The sequence below is a fragment of the Mytilus galloprovincialis genome, chromosome 9, assembly GCF_965363235.1.
Source record: "Mytilus galloprovincialis chromosome 9, xbMytGall1.hap1.1, whole genome shotgun sequence".
NCBI classification, from domain to species: Eukaryota; Metazoa; Mollusca; class Bivalvia; order Mytilida; family Mytilidae; genus Mytilus; species Mytilus galloprovincialis.
In genome coordinates, this window is record NC_134846.1 from 36544430 (window position 1) to 36564155 (window position 19726).

The 19726-nt window shown below is 30.5% G+C and overlaps 1 protein-coding gene across 3 annotated transcripts in view; it reads left to right on the forward strand.

The window, feature by feature from the left end:
* LOC143044926 (calmodulin-A) overlaps nt 1-19726 on the forward strand; it is a 43621-nt gene that overhangs the window by 9088 nt on the left and 14807 nt on the right. The window contains exons 1-2 of one of the 3 annotated variants that reach the window (XM_076217186.1): nt 16202-16359; nt 19264-19306. In XM_076217186.1, the coding sequence (XP_076073301.1) occupies nt 16300-16359; nt 19264-19306 (103 nt within the window). In that variant the 5' untranslated portion in view covers nt 16202-16299. Of the gene's footprint in view, nt 1-16201; nt 16360-19263; nt 19307-19726 lie in introns of those variants that run through there. The other 2 variants (XM_076217187.1, XM_076217189.1) reach the window with 2 other exon arrangements.

A 19726-nucleotide genomic window follows, 5' to 3' on the forward strand; every position in this document is an offset into this window, starting at 1 on the left:
GAAAAAATATAAAAAAAGACAATATAAAAAAGAAGATGTGGTATGATTGCCAATGACACGAACTGTCCCCAAAAGACCAAAAGGACACAGACATTAACAACTATAGGTCACCGTACGGCCTTCAACAATGAGCAACGCCCATACCGCATAGTCAGCTATAAAAGGCCCCGGTAAGACACTGTAAAACAATTCAAACGAGAAAACTAACGGACTTATTTATATAAAAAATGACTAGTTGACCGACATGTTTTAGTTCAAATGCACCTAATGCAGTCCTGTTTTTCCAAGCCTGATTATTTTTTTTTATAACCTTTTCTTCTGTATGGTCGGTTTCTACTGCAGTTTTGAAATATGATATAATTACATAACCAATAATTACTGCCAAATGGAAATTGATAGATTGATTATTTTCCTTCACGTAAACTCTTTTGAACGCTTTATTTCGCAAAATTGTATTATTTTGTAAGACAAATGTAATATAATAACTGTAATGTAATACTGAAAAATAATGTCACACAATGTTATCATCCTTCTGATAAATACTGAAAAATAATGTCACAGAATGTTATCATCATTCTGATAAATACTGAAAAAATAATGTCACACAATGTTATCATCATTCTGATAAATACTGAAAAATAATGTCACAGAATGATATCATCATTCTGATAAATACTGAAAAATAATGTCACAGAATGTTATCATCCTTCTGATAAATACTGAAAAATAATGTCACAGAATGTTATCATCCTTCTGATAAATACTGAAAAATAATGTCACAGAATGTTATCATCATTCTGATAAATACTGAAAAATAATGTCACAGAATGATATCATCATTCTGATAAATACTGAAAAATAATGTCACAGAATGTTATCATCATTCTGATAAATACTGAAAAAATAATGTCATTCTGATAAATACTAAAAAATAATGTCACAGAATGTTATCATCATTCTGATAAATACTGAAAAATAATGTCACAGAATGATATCATCATTCTGATAAATACTGAAAAATAATGTCACAGAATGTTATCATCATTCTGATAAATACTGAAAAAATAATGTCACAGAATGTTATCATCATTCTGATAAATACTGAAAAATAATGTCACAGAATGATATCATCATTCTGATAAATACTGAAAAATAATGTCACAGAATGTTATCATCATTCTGATAAATACTGAAAAAATAATGTCATTCTGATAAATACTAAAAAATAATGTCACAGAATGTTATCATCATTCTGATAAATACTGAAAAATAATGTCACAGAATGATATCATCATTCTGATAAATACTGAAAAATAATGTCACAGAATGTTATCATCATTCTGATAAATACTGAAAAAATAATGTCACAGAATGATATCATCCTTCTGATAAATACTGAAAAATAATGTCACAGAATGATATCATCCTTCTGACAAATACTGAAAAATAATGTCACAGAATGATATCATCCTTCTGATAAATACTGAAAAAATAATGTCACAGAATGATATCATCCTTCTGATAAATACTGAAAAATAATGTCACAGAATGTTATCATCATTCTGATAAATACTGAAAAATAATGTCACATAATGTTATCATCCTTCTGATAAATACTGAAAAATAATGTCACAGAATGTTATCATCATTCTGATAAATACTGAAAAAATAATGTCACAGAATGATATCATCCTTCTGATAAATACTGAAAAATAATGTCACAGAATGTTATCATCATTCTGATAAATACTGAAAAATAATGTCACAGAATGTTATCATCCTTCTGATAAATACTGAAAAATAATGTCACAGAATGTTATCATCCTTCTGATAAATACTGAAAAATAATGTCACAGAATATTATCATCCTTCTGATAAATACTGAAAAATAATGTCACAGAATAATATCATCATTCTGATAAATACTGAAAAATAATGTCACAGAATGTTATCATCCTTCTGATAAATACTGAAAAATAATGTCACAGAATGTTATCATCATTCTGATAAATACTGAAAAAATAATGTCCCAGAATATATTCATAATTCTGATAAATACTGAAAAAAATAATGTCACAGAATGTTATCATCATTCAGATAAATACTGAAAACATAATGTCACAAAATGTTATCATCATTCTGATAAATACTGAAAAATAATGTCACAGAATGTTATCATCATTCTGATAAATTCTGAAAAAATAATGTCACAGAATGATATCATCATTCTGATAAATACTGAAAAATAATGTCACAGAATGATATCATCATTCTGATAAATACTGAAAAATAATGTCACAGAATGTTATCATCATTCTGATAAATACTGAAAAAATAATGTCATTCTGATAAATACTAAAAAATAATATCACAGAATGTTATCATCATTCTGATAAATACTGAAAAATAATGTCACAGAATGATATCATCATTCTGATAAATACTGAAAAATAATGTCACAGAATGTTATCATCATTCTGATAAATACTGAAAAAATAATGTCACAGAATGATATCATCCTTCTGATAAATACTGAAAAATAATGTCACAGAATGATATCATCCTTCTGATAAATACTGAAAAATAATGTCACAGAATGATATCATCCTTCTGATAAATACTGAAAAAATAATGTCACAGAATGATATCATCCTTCTGATAAATACTGAAAAATAATGTCACAGAATGTTATCATCATTCTGATAAATACTGAAAAATAATGTCACATAATGTTATCATCCTTCTGATAAATACTGAAAAATAATGTCACAGAATGTTATCATCATTCTGATAAATACTGAAAAAATAATGTCACAGAATGATATCATCCTTCTGATAAATACTGAAAAATAATGTCACAGAATGTTATCATCATTCTGATAAATACTGAAAAATAATGTCACAGAATGTTATCATCCTTCTGATAAATACTGAAAAATAATGTCACAGAATGTTATCATCCTTCTGATAAATATTGAAAAATAATGTCACAGAATATTATCATCCTTCTGATAAATACTGAAAAATAATGTCACAGAATGTTATCATCCTTCTGATAAATACTGAAAAATAATGTCACAGAATGTTATCATCATTCTGATAAATACTGAAAAAATAATGTCCCAGAATATATTCATAATTCTGATAAATACTGAAAAAAATAATGTCACAGAATGTTATCATCATTCTGATAAATACTGAAAACATAATGTCACAAAATGTTATCATCATTCTGATAAATACTGAAAAATAATGTCACAGAATGTTATCATCATTCTGATAAATTCTGAAAAAATAATGTCACAGAATGATATCATCATTCTGATAAATACTGAAAAATAATGTCACAGAATGATATCATCATTCTGATAAATACTGAAAAATAATGGATAAATACTGAAAAATAATGTCACAGAATGATATCATCATTCTGATAAATACTGAAAAATAATGTCACAGAATGATATCATCATCACAGAATGATATCATCATTCTGATAAATATTGTAAAATAATGTCACAGAATGATATCATCATTCTGATAAATACTGAAAAATAATGTCACAGAATGTTATCATCATTCTGATAAATACTGAAAAATAATGTCACAGAATGTTATCATCATTCTGATAAATACTGAAAAATAATGTCACAGAATGTTAATTATCTTCATTCTGATAAATACTGAAAAAATAATGTCACAGAATTATATCATCATTCTGATAAATACTGAAAAAATAATGTCCCAGAATATATTCATAATTCTGATAAATACTGAAAAAAATAATGTCACAGAATGTTATCATCATTCTGATAAATACTGAAAAAAATAATGTCACAAAATGTTATCATCATTCTTATAAATACTGAAAAAATAATGTCCCAGAATGACATGAATGATATCATCATTCTGATAAATACTGAAAAATAATGTCAGAATATATTCATAATTCTAATAAATACTAAAAAAGAATATAATATTATGGAATTCTGAGTACAAACAATTGCGTTCCATCACCACTCATACCGAGGTATGATCTAGTTCCCAATACCGTTATGCACGGACTAACGTGATTTTGAGATATCAATTATACCTGAGGATGTCAATTGTACAGTAGTCAGCACTTTTGTGTTGTTTAGCAATATCATGGATTTGGTCATAAATATAAATAAACTGTCTACAAAACTTGGAATATTTCGAAATAGTAAGGATTTTCTGCTCAGAAAAAGATAATGATTAACGTAGCTTCTTAAACCCTTTTGGACTTTTAGGTTCTCAAATATTGTATTTGAAATAATTTATTTTATAAATTCCAGCTCAAACTTTTCTGTTAGGTTTTTTTTGGCTATTATATGTTTGGGCTCTAAATATTTTGGTCACAACCTTGTCGAGAAATGAATTTTCATACCTTTAAATTTAGATTATATTTTTACAGCCTCAAGATCATTTGGGAAGTGCTCAGCCAGGAGGGATTTTACCCAATGTTACTGTGTTATAATATTCAGTTTAGCATGCAACATGTGCCGAGCAATGCAATCGATTTCAAACATCTAAATTGATATCAATTTTCAAAGCTTCAATATCGTTTACAGCAGTGCTAAACCAAGAGTTATTTCACTCAATGTAATGGTGTCATAAGATTCAACGTTTAGCATGTTCGTCTAGGTCTGTTAGAAATAAAATTTCCCTCGTGTTTAACTACGTGTATCAGCCTGAAAATCAGCGATTTTTTTTTTTTTTTTTTTTTTTATGTTCAACTTTGTACTTGTTTCGGCTTTCAAACTTTTGTTTCTGACGTCACTGGTGACTCTTGTGTGGACAAAATGCACTTCTGGTGTATTAAATTTTTTTAAAACTTGTTGCCTTTTGTTAGCTATTATTCGTGTGTTTCTTTATCAATTGTGTTCTCCTATTTATTTATATTGTAGTCCTGTAATGTTGTGTTGTCATTTTAATGTTATATTTCACATGACCATAAAAGAGGGAGGTTTGGCATGCCACAAAACCAGGTTCAACCCACCATTTTTTCCTTTAAAAATGCCCTGTACCAAGTCAGGAATATGGCCATTGTTATATTATAGTTCGTTTCTGTGTGTGTTACATTTTAACGTTGTGTTTCCGTTGTGTCGTTTGTTTTCTCTTATTTTTTTAGTGTGAATTCACATTACTATAAGACGTGTCACGGTACTTATATATCCCAAATTCATGTATTTGGTTTTGATGTTATATTTTTTTATTCTCAAAGGATTTTGTCTAATGCTTAGTCCGGTTCTGTGTTTGTGTGTGTGTGTGTTACATTTTAATGTCGTGTCGTTGTCCTCTTATATTTAATGCGTTTGCCTCAATTTTAGTTTGTTACCCCGATTTTGTTTTTTGTCCATGGATTTATGAGTTCTGAACAGCGGTATACTACTGTTGCCTTTATTTTATACAGATTAGAACGTTGGTTTTCACGTTAGAATGGTTTTACACTTGTCATTTTTGTGCCCTTTATAGCTTGCTGTTCGGTGTGAGCCAAGGCTTCGTGTTGAAAGCTGTACCTTGACCTATAATGGTTTACGTTTATAAATTGTTACTTGGATGGAGAGTTGTCTCATTGGCAGTTATACCACATCTTCTTATATATATATAGGATCTTAAAATGTCCAAAGAAGATGTGGTAGAACAGAAGATATTAAACGTTGTCCAAGTTTATATTATATTTATCTTAGACAATATATGACCATTAATTACGTGATGTATCTGTCAGCTTGGCCGACTAATGCCTCGTTATGACTCTCTAAACCTACAATTTACAGATACTTAATCTATGTATTTATATCATTAGCACTGGTTATACTCACGTTAAAGATGTTTGATGAAATCCGAGTTCGATCAAATAATACGAACATATACCATTAGAGGTCAGTCATTTACAAACGTATCAACCGTATCGTATACGTTGACGTTTCCGCATCTGCTTTTATATCAAAATATATTATATGATCCCGAGCTTATTAATAAGACCATGCTTCATTTAAAAAAAAGTGGAATCTCTTCGAAAGAATCAAACATATTTGTCCAAGGATTTGTATAATTAGACTATACAAATCTTTTATTTGTCATAGTGGTGTTTTGTAAAAAAAGATAAGGGGTTCTATAAACAACTTGTACATGCCCTTAAAAATGTGCCAATGAAGGGCAGGTATACGAATATTGTACACAATCCTTTAATAATCTAGTTAAAAAAATATTTCAAGATCTTACATGAATAAAAAAAATGTAAGGAACTTTGAATATTGTTCATTTGCGATTTTATCATAAAGGTTATAGAAAAGTACTGAGTATCACTCTATTTATCAAATAACAATTTGTTTCTACGTGAGCACAAGTTCATACACAAACAACTTTTCCGTATTCACTCCTATCATGCCTGTAAACTGTCCCAACTATCCTGAATTTCTTTAAGGATGTTTGCTGCTCAGTTTGAAAATAAATAACTTTCCATAAAACTAGTATATATTGATAGGGGATAAATTGAGGAATCAAAAAAGCAAAAAATATATAGGGGTCAATGTGCTTGTTTTTGAGATATTAGCCATATAATTCTGGCGGAAAAATGTTCTCTCTTGATTTTCCATAGCTTTATCATTGACCAGTTAAAGTATCAAAAAGTAGTAAAAAATAAATAAGATTTTATAAGACTTTTACAAATGTCATAATTATACATGTAAAAGATTTATAAAAAGAAAAATGAGGGTTCGTGGGCAATTTTTTTTAAGGCATTCAAATGGATAAAACCAGAGGATTTCGAAAATCTGACAAAAATTCCAAAACATGACAAGCAAACATCCTTAAAAGTCGGGTTACATATTCCACAAACACTCGATATTTCCTAATGTTTTGTAAATTTCTGCATTAGAAATTAATCAGTTACCCATTTGCATAATTCAAAGTCCATAAAATTAAAGCTTGGGATCACATACTGTTTATTTTGGTATATCTGCAGATACGGATACGTCAACGTATATGATACGGTTGATACGTCTTTAAATGACCGACCTCTTTTAAGATATATATGGCATAGGTCGTCTTCAACTGAAACAATTATCGGAACTTAGTTCAAGGCTTTGATTATTTTTATCAAACTTAATGCATTTGTATTTTTTTCAACGAAGAAAGATAATGTTTACTGAATGATAATTAAACACTAAAATCAACAGTGGGAAGCATATTCCAGATGTTTAGTCTGACATAATGATTTGCTATAATATACAGATAGATATACAATCCAAACTGTTATGACAGTTATATTTCAGACCAGGCGCATATCCAAAAAAAGGGGGGGGGGGTGTCCGGGGGTTAGAACTTCCCTTTTTTGGACTATCAATGCATTTGAATAGGGACATGTAGTTGGAATCCCCCCATTTTGTCCTGGGTTAGGAATCACCCTTCTTAAAATGGCTGGATCCGCCCCTGCAGACCTACCTTGGATGAACATTTAGATAATAGTGCAATAAATTCTCAAAACTTTTAGGAATTTTGGTCCTCAATGCTCTTCATCTCCGTACTTTATTAGGCCTTTTTAACTTTTTGAATTCGAGCGTCACTGATGTAGACGGAATGCGCGTCTGGCGTAAATACAAAATTTAATCCTGGTATCTATTATGAGTTTTTTCATGAGTATATACACAAGTGTTGAATTCACCAAGAAAGGAACAATCTTAAAGAAGCAGTTCTAAAGATTGAAATAGGCAGTACACTATCCTGAAAATTAAAGAAGAATAGCCTTGAATATGAATATGCTATCTAAGATTTTCTTAGTGGAGGAAAAATGCAACAGCTATTAAAATCCTTGCAAATTAGTAAAAAATGTCGACTGTTTTATAAAAAATACCAAACTAACCTTTTGTTCAGTTTTGATTAATTTTGAGATATTCTATTGTAAGAATAAATGCAGCACAATACTAATCTAATTCCAGGTATTTCGTGGTAAATCTTATTATTTATACCTCAAACCTATAATGCAACTAGTTTTCAAATCGATAAATGTTATTTCAATGAATCAAAGGAATTTCTAGATTAACCCTAATTCTTCAGTGCGTGTACTCATCTAAAAAGTGATCCAAAATAATTGGCGACAATCGGATCTATTTTCTTCCGATATGATCGATCACCTGGGAAAACGATAATCGGAGTAGAATGTTTTTTACGGCCATTGTCTTAGTAATTAGCTATAACTTTAGATTCTGATGAATGACCGAATCACCTAAGCTTGATTTTAAACGATTTTGTATGATGTAACTTTTTTTTTCTAAATTAAGTTCATATGGACCTATGAAATCAGATTTAATCCACTATATATTAATTTCTATATAAAAAAATGCCTGTACCAAGTCAGGGCATGACTTGTTATCCATTCGTTTGATATGTTTGAGATATTGATTTTGCCATTTGCTCTGGGAATTTCGGTTTGAAATTTTCCTCAGAGTTTGATATTTTTATTATTTTACTTTTTTCACTGATATTCTTTCGTCCCTCTCTTATAATACCAAAAGTACTGCTGGTTATGAAAACATCAAGTGATTATCATTCAAGAAAGAAATTTGACGCAGTAAACCCTAGTTCATCTAGGTCAAATCTTAATTTAGATGGTGTTTAATACATGCATATTAGGCAAAGCCTAACCTGTCGACATACCAGGTTCCATTCCGTTTCAAGTTCGAGTGACTCCGACAGGTTTCTCCCTTGGTGTGTATTTTATCAAAATTGACTCAAGAATTTTGAACGACTGTAAACTTCTCAGGCCTCTTCTTTATAACTGCACTTGGCACACATTTAGGACTATGATTTTTAATGCTCTATTGTTTTGCTTTATGCACATGAAACGCGCCACATCTGGTATATCAAATTTATAGTCAGGTAATGTATTTTATTTCGTTTGAAATAGGATTTTTCCCGTTCGCTATTTGTAGTAATTATTTATAGATGGGAACTAGTATAACTAGTTCGGATACTGGTTTTGTAATAGTATGTACTATTTATAAATTTGATGTTAGGTGCAGGAGGCACGAGGAAAGTTTTAGCGGTTTTTACGGGTGGGGTTTAATGGTACTATATAAAGTTTGGCATTTAAATGTATTAGTATCGAAGGTGCTCGCAGTTACGTCGAATTGAAGTTGGTCACATAGGTATATATGCAGTTGCTGCTATGTTTATTGTACGTACAGGCGTTGGAGGTATTAGCCGAGGAAAAAGAAACGATGCGAAAGAGGAACAATGTTATGTCATGTATTTATATATTTTTTTCAATCGAAGATATATGTACAATAAAGTAAAATAAAATATTGTATCGCAAGAGAAAATAAGATGTTACTGCGAGCAACTAATCCTATATCTGTGTTTGTCTTGTTCATAGCCTATTGAATTTAGAGATTAAATACTTTAAATTCGGACGAGCAGGGCGAGGGAGAATTTAATCCTCGATAGGTTTTAACCAACACTATCATATGAATATACCTATACATTTTATATAGACTATGATTTTTATTTATTAGTCGTCCCAGGTTTCCTTTGAAAGAATTGACTATAGTTGACGTCAATCTAAAACCATCAGCGGAAGAAAAATCGATATACATGGTTTTTGTGCCAAACTTTGATAAGTTTAGAAGGCATTGCACTTTGTTTAACAAATATGTCAGCAAATAAAGGTGAATTGTTGAGGTCATTTCATTAAAGAAATATTGAGAAATATTCATGCTGTTCAAAAATGTCAAATGGCATTCATGCAGATGTCAATTATTGAGGTCATGTCATTAAACTATTGTGACTTTTCGTTCACTACCAAAATATTAATTTTGTTGTGAAAAAAGTTTTGAATTCCAAAGGAAACAAACGGAACTTTTAATCCATAATTAAATTTGTGAACAAATGATAAAATAAAAAGAGATTGTAGTAACTGCAAAATGAAGCACGAGTGCACTGTTAAGTTATGTATTCATAAATTACACTTTCGGACGTATAATCACAGTTCGTTTCGGTTTAAACTGACACTTCACATAAACATGATAAACACCCAATTTGGCTGTGATTTTGCGCGCTAAACAAGAAATACCAAATTGTCGAAAGAAAAAGCATGATATGATCTGATATATAGATTGACTGATAACTGAATATTGAACACGCTTGAATTATGCGAATATGTCGCATTCATTTCAATTCTCACAGGCTTTTAATGCTATGTACTTTGGTTATCACACATGTCAGCAACGTTCTGAAAATCAAATTTAATTCAATAATACAGTTTAGTCATTAAATTTTGAGAAATTTTCATGTACTTCAAAGATGTTAATTTTGATGTAAAAAAAGTTTTCGAATTCAAAGAAAGCAAACGGAAGTTTTAATATATAAAATGATTAACTTTAATTGTTTGCAAAGACAGCAAACAAAAACTCATAATTTCATTTGTGAACAAATGATAAATTACAGAAAGTTTAAGATAAGTGCACATGTTACATGATCACACTGTTGGATTACGTAAGCATATATTACAGATCATTACACTTCAGAAAGTATAATCGCAATTCGATTTGGCCTGAAATGACAGGTTTCATAAACAATGTTGGGGCTGAACAATAAGTACTTAATTGTCGAAAGTGATGGAACTTGTATTTTCTTTCTTCGAGCGGAATGTCGAAATACGCTAGAATTTATTTATAAATAAGTACATATAATTCGGAAACCTTCACAATACCTTAGTATAACGCTCCATAATTTCAGATCAAATGTAAATATATAAAATGACGTTTACTTCTATAGTCATTGTGACAGATGAATCTGATTCAAGTCAGCGGGTAGAAATAAAAATTGTCGGTCTAGAAGGTGATATAACTAAATAATAAAAAAAACACCTCTAACTTTTTTCTATTTATTTCGAAATGCATAAAGTCTGTAAATATGACTGAAATTAATAATGTAAATTAATACCCAGAAGAACAGATGTTATTACAAATGGATGAATTGATTTGAAACAGTAGTCAATAATTCGAGTTCTTCGACCATTTTGAAAAGGGACAGTTAAAAAAATGAAACGAAAAAATATATGTGTATATTGAATTTTCAATAGAATTGCTTGACTTTATACGACTGTCAAACAAGTGTCAGGTTTAGCTTGCTATAAAACCAGTTTTAATCCACCATTTTCTACACAAAGAAAATGCCTCTACCAAGTCAGGAATATGACAGTTCTTGTTCATTTGTTTGATGTGTTTAAGCTTTTGATTCGATAAGATAAAAATAAAATGAGAATGGAAATGGGGAATGTGTAAAAGAGACAACAACCCGACCATATAATAGACAACAGCAGAAGGTCACCAACAGGTCTTCAATGCAGCGAGAAATTCCTCTGTCTTGGGACAGGCGCAAAAAAAGCGGGGTTAAACATGTTTGTGAGATCTCAACCCTCCCCCTATACCTCTAGCCAATGCAAAAAAGTAAACGCATAACAATACGCACATTAAAATTCAGTTCAAGAGAAGTCCGAGTCTGATGTCAGAAGATGTAACTAAAGAAAAAGAGACTTTCCGTTTTGAATTTTCCTCGGAGTATTTGGGATTTTACTTTTTTCATATCTGTTGTAATTTCAATCAATATCGAGGTGTTTTACCATTCGACACTCGTTATGAACTGTTTTTTTTTTTGACAATCTTGACCTCTGCTTTGGCATACAAATTTGTTTAATTTGAAATAATGGCAGGAACAGTAAAACATTCCAACCTCATCTGCTTGTTTGAAAGGTTTAATTAGATAAAGACCAAGTATCTCACATCCCTGTTGGACAATTTCTAACCAACAGTAACGTAATAAGGCTGTCAGCGTGACAGACTGACGCGGAGTGATGACTCTCCTAGCCGAAAATTAACTGATACTTTTTCTTTATTGTTATTCATTAACACTTGGTATTCTTGTGATTACGATATGTAATGAATTCCAACTTCGATAATATTACGCGAACAAATACCATCAAGATATATTAGCCACAGGTCATCTTCAACTGAAAAAATTATCGAAACTTAGTTCAAGGCTTTTGAGTTTTTAACATACTTACCGCGTTTCTTTTCAAGAAAAGAAGATAATGCATGATAATTAAACACTAAAATCAAGAGTGGGAAGCATATCCCAGATGTTTAGTCTGAAATAATGACTTGTAAGATGTTAAATAGTATACAGATAGATATACAATCCAAATTATTATGACATTTATATTTCAGACCTACCTGAGTAAAGCCTTTTTTCAACTGATGTTTACATTTTATAGATATAGGAAGATGGGGTGTGAGTGCCAATGAGACAACTCTCCATCTAGATAACAATTTAAAAAAGTAAACCATTATAAGTCAATGTACGACCTTCAACACGAGCAATGGCTCACACCGAACAACAAGCTATATATTTGTTTTGTGCTGTTACATCAATGTACCAGGTTAAGTGGAGGGTTCAACGCTCACAAACATGTTTAGCCCCGTCACATTCTTAGCCAGAAGCCCTTGCTTCAGTGGTTGTTGATTCATGTATGTCATACATGTTTTTCATAAATTGTTTTGTAATAAATCAAGCACTCCGTTGTTTTTTTAATTGTAATTTTTTTTAAGTCGAAAAAGTAAAATAACAAAAATACCGAAATTCGAGAAAATTTCTACATTGAAAGACCCTAAAAAAAATAGCAAAATCAAACTCTCAAACATTTAACATCCGACTATATGGTATGGGGTTTTCTCATTGTTGAACGTCGTATGGTTGCTTTTAGTTGTCTACATCTAAATCATTTGAAATTTGATGGATTGCTGTCTCATTGGCAATCATACCACATATCCTTATCTTTTATATGAAATATGAATTTTAAGCTCAGGAAAATACAACATCGTATTTTGCTATTTTCAAACAAATGAGTTTGACTACGGTATATAATTATTCGACAGGTAACTTTCCCTGCGGAAGGACATTCCGGTTCTCGTTCAAATAAGAGCAAATAAAGGGAGATTATAATCGGTGCAATATGGAGAAAAATGTGGAGTTGAAAGTTCAATTACAAAACTACCAACTTTCAAGGCATTGCACTTTGTTTATTACATGTGTCAGAAATTTGTCTTAAATCAAATTTAGATTAATTATTGGGTTCATGTCATTAAACTTTGAAATAATATTTATGTAGTTCAAAAATGTTATTTTTGACGTAATAAAGGTTTGGAAATTTGAAAAAAAAAAACAAAAAACGGAAGTTTAATCCAGAAATTAATCATCTTTAATTGTTTGCAAAGACAGCAAATCATATTTCATAATAAAATTTGTAAATGGTAGATAAATTAAAGAGAGATTAAGATAAGTGCAAATGTTACATAATGGTACTGTTCTTTTACGTAAGCATACATTACACGTCAGAACGCATAATCACAGATATGGACTAAATAACAGGTCAAATAAATCAGTTGGCGGTTATTATCCGCGCTAAACAAAGATACAAAAAGATTGAGTTTAGTTTATGTATTGATTACTGCGAGCAAGAATACGTTTTAATTACTACAAATATTTTTTTTTGAAAAAAATAAAATAAAATAAAATCTACATAGTACCTCGGGTTTATGTTCCGCAATTTCAAATTTCATATGGTAATTTTAGTTTTCAATGCTTTTCAATTTTGTAATTCGCCTTTTCAGAATCTAAATGACTATGTGCAATCTCATTGTTCGTACACCAAAATGAAAATAACGTTACTCCATTGGTTGGATTTCAATGATTTCAATTGTTTAGAACATTCTAAACCAATCACAACTTTTTGGGGTACGCTTTTAAAAATATTTACCCAGAATGCATTAGATTCTGAAACGGCGAATTGATATGGCTGATACAAAACTTTGAATTTTTCGAAAAACTAAGGATTTTCTTGTCCCAGGAATAGATTACCTTAGCCGTATTTGGCACAACTTTTTGGAATTTTGGATCCTTTATGCTCTTCAACTTTGTATTGTTTGGCTTTATAACTATTTTGATATGAGCGTCACAGATGAGTCTTATGTAGACGAAACGCGCGCCTGGCGTACTAAATTATAATCCTGGTACTTTTGAAAACTACTTCCAATTGTTCTAATAAAGTGCCATTGGTAAGCCTTATAAAGACAAATTGTGTCACGTCTGGTAAATCACATTTATAGCCATATATCTTTGATTGGCTTTAACTAACACTAGATTTTGAATATACATTAACATGTTCGGGACTACGATTTGCGATCACCATTTGTCCAAAGTTTTCAGAGATCATTGTGGACGTCAATCTTAAACCATCAGCGAAAGAATGACCGGAATTTTTTGTTTTTCGTTCAAATGTCTGTTTTTCATAGGCTTTAACGGAATTCCACTTTTATTATCACATATGTCAGCAATGTTCTGAAAATCATATTTAAATAAATTATTGAGATATATTAATAAAAACTTGAGAAAACCCGGTATTCATGTACTTAAAAAAATGTTTAATGTATTTATGTTGGTTGTTTTGTCCATCATTGAGTTCATGTCAATAAACTTTCGAGGACTATTCATGTACTTAAAAAAAAAAATTTTATGTCAAAAAATTTTAAATAAAAAAATACTCGGAAACTTTAATTCATAAATTGGTTTGCTTTAGTTTTATGCAAAGATAGCAAACAAACAAAAAAGAACCATAATTTCATTTGTAAACAAATAGTTCATTATAGAGAGATTAAGGTTTGTGCAATTGTTACATGATTACACTGTTGCATAACGCTTGCATATATCAGAACGGAAATCAATGTTTGACATGGCCTAAAATTCTTCATTCTAGTACTCGGTAAGAGCAACTAAAACAACTAAAAATAAGGTTACAATCGATTGAAATTGGGGGGTGGGATACAAAAAATATGCTTAAGTGCACGTGCCTTTACAAAGTCAGGAATATGACATTTGTTGTCCTTTCGATTGATGTATTTTATCATTTGACTTTGCCATTTAATTACGGACTTTCCGTTTTGTATCGGGGATCAGTATTTTCGTGATTTTACTTTATTTGCACTTTTCCTATCAGTTAAGAAAATCCTCACAAGATTTTTATTGAGTTCATGCAAATAAAATTAACATGAACTTCAAAAGTGTTAAACTCAACTAAATTAAGGTTGATTAAAAAAAAAAATGAAATTGATAGACCGCAGATCGGGGTATTAATTCATAGCATTGTTTACCTAAATTGTTTGAAAAGGGAGCAAACAAATTGTCTATAATTTCATTTGTAAATAGATGATTAATTATAGTAAGATTAAGGTAAGTGCAAAAAAATTAATGTTGTATTATTTAAGCATACATTAGTGAATGATGCGAGTTCATCAACCTTTCGTAAAGGGGTCAGTGAAAAAAATGTAATCGATAATCGACAGTAAATAAAATGAATCAGAAACAGAAATGGAATTATAGAATGTACTATATAAATTGATTAAGAGAGAAAACGGTTGTCAAGTATATCATTATAGCCAAATTCAAAGTTCTTGAACGGTTTCCTTTCTTGAAATAGTTGATACTGTCAATTTTCATGTAACACGGTTTTTTTTTCGAAGGATGACATATTGACTCCTGCGGATGTATACACGTGTTTTCTGTTTAGTTGTCTTTCACATTTTCCCCTTTAAATACAAATGATTTGTGAACATTTTATTGGTTTTGTACATTTTGCAAATTTCTGTAAATGTTGTAAAGACCATTACTTGTTCGTCCAGTTCAAGAAACGATAATTTGCAGCCATGAGAAATAATTGTTGACCTAGTACAAAATACGAAAACACACAAATTAGATAATGTTGTTTTAAATTGAAACTCCCGCCGTTATAGAGTTAGATTGTGACCTTTCCACACTCAAACGAGTTCACATTGACTTATACTATTCTTGTACGTTTCTTTATTTCTCTTTTATTGTGTTGTTTTGTTCGTGTCTCAGCGACGCACTGACCCACACCTTCTTTGATTTATACTTTAAGTAGTCTCACGTGGACTTGCATTTTTTGTAATTACTAAGTACTTTGATGAGTATGAAAAGTAGATGCTCATGTTTTGTACTGAGTGCCAATATCCGTGTTTAATGTACTATTTATTGATAAGAATCACACCTTAATCATGTCTAGTGCAATTTACTTCCTCGTACATCTTTTGGCTCCTAAAAACAGACTACTATGAATCATTATCTTCTACGACAGACAAACATTCCTCTTTATCAAGATTGTCATAAACACTAGTATTAGTATAGAACTTCATTTACGATACAGCCATGAAGAAAGCTAAACAGAAAAACAAAGCTCATATGGACGATATAGTCTACCTTAAAATTGTAAGTTAACTTGTGATATTGGAACGGATTTGCATGCTGTAATATATTTTTGTATTAAACATGTAAGTTCTAGCTAAGTTTAACATAGAGGATCATGAACGTTTGCATATCTTTTATAACCGTAGATATATAATATCTTATCTAAATTCTTTTTTTTTGTATTAAGTACTTTAAGACGAATGATATGAAGTGTTACATGACTTGTTTATGTGTAATACATTTTATGTGAAATACATGAAACGGCAAAATTCATAGAGATTTGAGAATTGTACTGAATAATATTGGCTTTATAATTTTTTGTAAAAAGTTAAAACTTTAGTCTACTTTAACATATACAGCAATGGGTTAAAAGTAATCTAACTTATTTGTGTGCTTTATTTTCGATTATGTTGACTGATTGTATAAATGCATTTAGGCAAACTGGACATGCTTTGAACAAAAATTTTTGCCATTATTGTTTTAGTTTTTATTGTTTTTAAATCTACAGAGTTCAGTTATAAATACCAATTTCATTACTATTATGATAGGTATACATATATATATTTTGTGTAATTGTGGTCTGGAACAGGATCTGCTAACCAATCTGCAGCACCTGAGATCACCCCCGGTTTTGGTGTTGCACAATATTTAGTTTTCTATGTTGTGTTTTTGTACTTTTGTTTTTCTGCTGGTCTTTTTCTTATTTAGCAAGTCCGCGTCAGTTTATTTTCAACTTTGAGTTTGACTGTCTCTTTTTGTATCTTTCAACTCTCTTTAATCTTATAGTCAAACACTTCCATTGACAAATTAATTGCAAACTAATGATAACAACAGTTACACTTATTAAACCCGGCGGGTTAGGGAACAACCATTTAATTTTAGATTCAGGATATGATTTAGTCCTTTGCTTGAACAGAATATTTTTTCATCAAATTAGGGATCGAATATTTGTTCAGGAAAAAAATATACCCTTCTTTGAAATTAAATGGTTATTGATGGAGAAACCGGCGTTATGTGCAATTAAATTGTTCTTGTATGTTGATGTTTCATCATGACTGTGAATGATTTTCAAGACCTTTTGTAGTATTAATTAAGTGTTTGACAAATTTCAAATTATAGTTATCAATCAATGTATAATCCGTTATAAAAAAAAGTAAAATAACAAAAAATACCGAACTCCAAGGAAATTTCAAACCGAAGTCTTTTATAACATGGTAAAATCAAACGCTCAAACACATCAAACGAATGGAAAACAACTGTCATATCCTTATGTCACTTGCTTATGTCGAAAATTGTAGACAAAACCTAGTTTTATAGCTAGCTTAACCTCTCACTTATAATGCATACAATAACTCGGAGAAACCTATACTTTAGTATATACCGAATACAGATTCTGAATTATTAAGCAGATAGAGAACTTTTACTTACTTAATCATGTATTTATAACTGAAGTAATTTTTGAAATTACTAAATATCACATGAGTATATGAAATGAATATGCTTTATTGTTAGTTTAATCTAAAATGTGTGTAAGCATAGTTTGTGTGTCCTTTCCTCAGAACCCAGGTTACTCATAGTTCCTGAGAAATCCTCCTGCACTGTGTCAAGTGCACTTGATCAATTGACCAACTAGATTTTATACAAAAAAAAGTCGAGTCATGCCTTTCCTCGTCGGCTAAATCTAGAGTTGTTATACAGTTAATGATATATGAATTTATTTAGACAGAATGTCATGCTGATCGGCTGATGAGTCTGTTGTAAAGGATCGTGATACTTACATGTGTCCACCTCGTTTCTACAAGTCTGAATTAATATTTAGAAAAAATGGTCTTTGATGTTTTGTTTTCTTTATCATGTTGCAGATTGAGTCTTCAAAGCGATATGACAATAACAAATTTGTAATCAGATGACATAATAATCCATTAAATATTGGTTTCAAATTTGCTTGTACATTATATACCGACAAAGAGTTTTGTTAATGCCGTTTGAAATCATATTTCTGTGGAATGTATTTATCACGACCTAATGGAATTCGAATGCAATCTTGTTTTTCACAATTGGAGCTATCGTTCTTATTTCAAAAATGAAACCGTCATGAATGTCTATCCTTTTTATTTTACGTAGATATTTAATCGGTCATGTCAACGTATGTCTGACATACCATTATCCAGGAATTGCACTTATAAGAAACCCAAGAATTTATCTCAGGGGGTACTCTTGTCCTGAATATTTCTATTTAATCAAGCAAAAATGTATATATCCAGTTCTCCAGTGATAAGAAACATTGCCATTATTCAAGATTTTTGAGATATTGGTAAATTAGACGGAATAATTGCTTGTTTTTCAAAAATTCTTATTAATTCTTCTAACTGAATTATCACTACAAAAATCTAAATGGTGAGATTGGGAACAATGTCTACCAAATTATGTGACCGCTCTTAAAAAATATCAAAATCGGACCAGATCAGATAGACATACGGAATAAGGATAATTCCTGGAAAAAGTATATGTCAAAATTGTGTATGGCTATTTATGCATTTAAAAAAAGAGAAGAAAGATAACCAAAAGAACATTCAAACTAAAGAAAACCGTCAATGCCATTGCTATAAAAGGAAAAAGACCATGAATCAACAACAATAAAATATTTCACATATTCATACACTAAGGGACGACATCAAAAGATTGATGTAGGATAAAAAACTTAAATCAAATAGTTTGGGGGTGGGGTGGAGGGGGGGGGGTAAAATTCTGCAAGTTTTGTATATCTAAAATCGATTTTTACATATATCCCTATTGGTAAATCAATTTTTCCCAAATTAAGTTAAGAGGGGGGTGGGAGGGTCAGTGAAAAAACTATGTGAATTAAGTTTTTTATCCTACATTGAACTTTGGATGTCGTCCCTAACCTTGTTAATCTCGTTTCAGAACGCAGACCAGGTGATAGCATTAACAGAAGAACAAGTAGCAGGTTAGCTTTATTATATGAATACGAGTGGAACATTTCTTCATTGAATAACACCATCCGCAGAACCATAGTTTCTATGTAGTTGGCGTTTGTTTTTGTTGCACTTCAATGTTCCTGTTGTTCCTTTGTCTTCCTCTGACAGTTGATGTGTTCCTTCGGTTTTAGTTTGTTAACCATATTTGATTTTTCCCAATCGAGTTATAACTTTTGAAAACCGGTTGCATTTATTTGCGTTTATTAAGTTTTAGTTAATTGCATAACATTACATGCTTGCAATGCATGAAAATTATTTTGTCATAGACATTGTTATCATCGCCAAGTGTATGGTGTCATGTTGAGAGCTATCCTTTTTGCTCAAATCCACCGATTATTAATTCAATCTTAAAACAACGATTTGTGTTGCTAGAAGTTGATATTATAAAT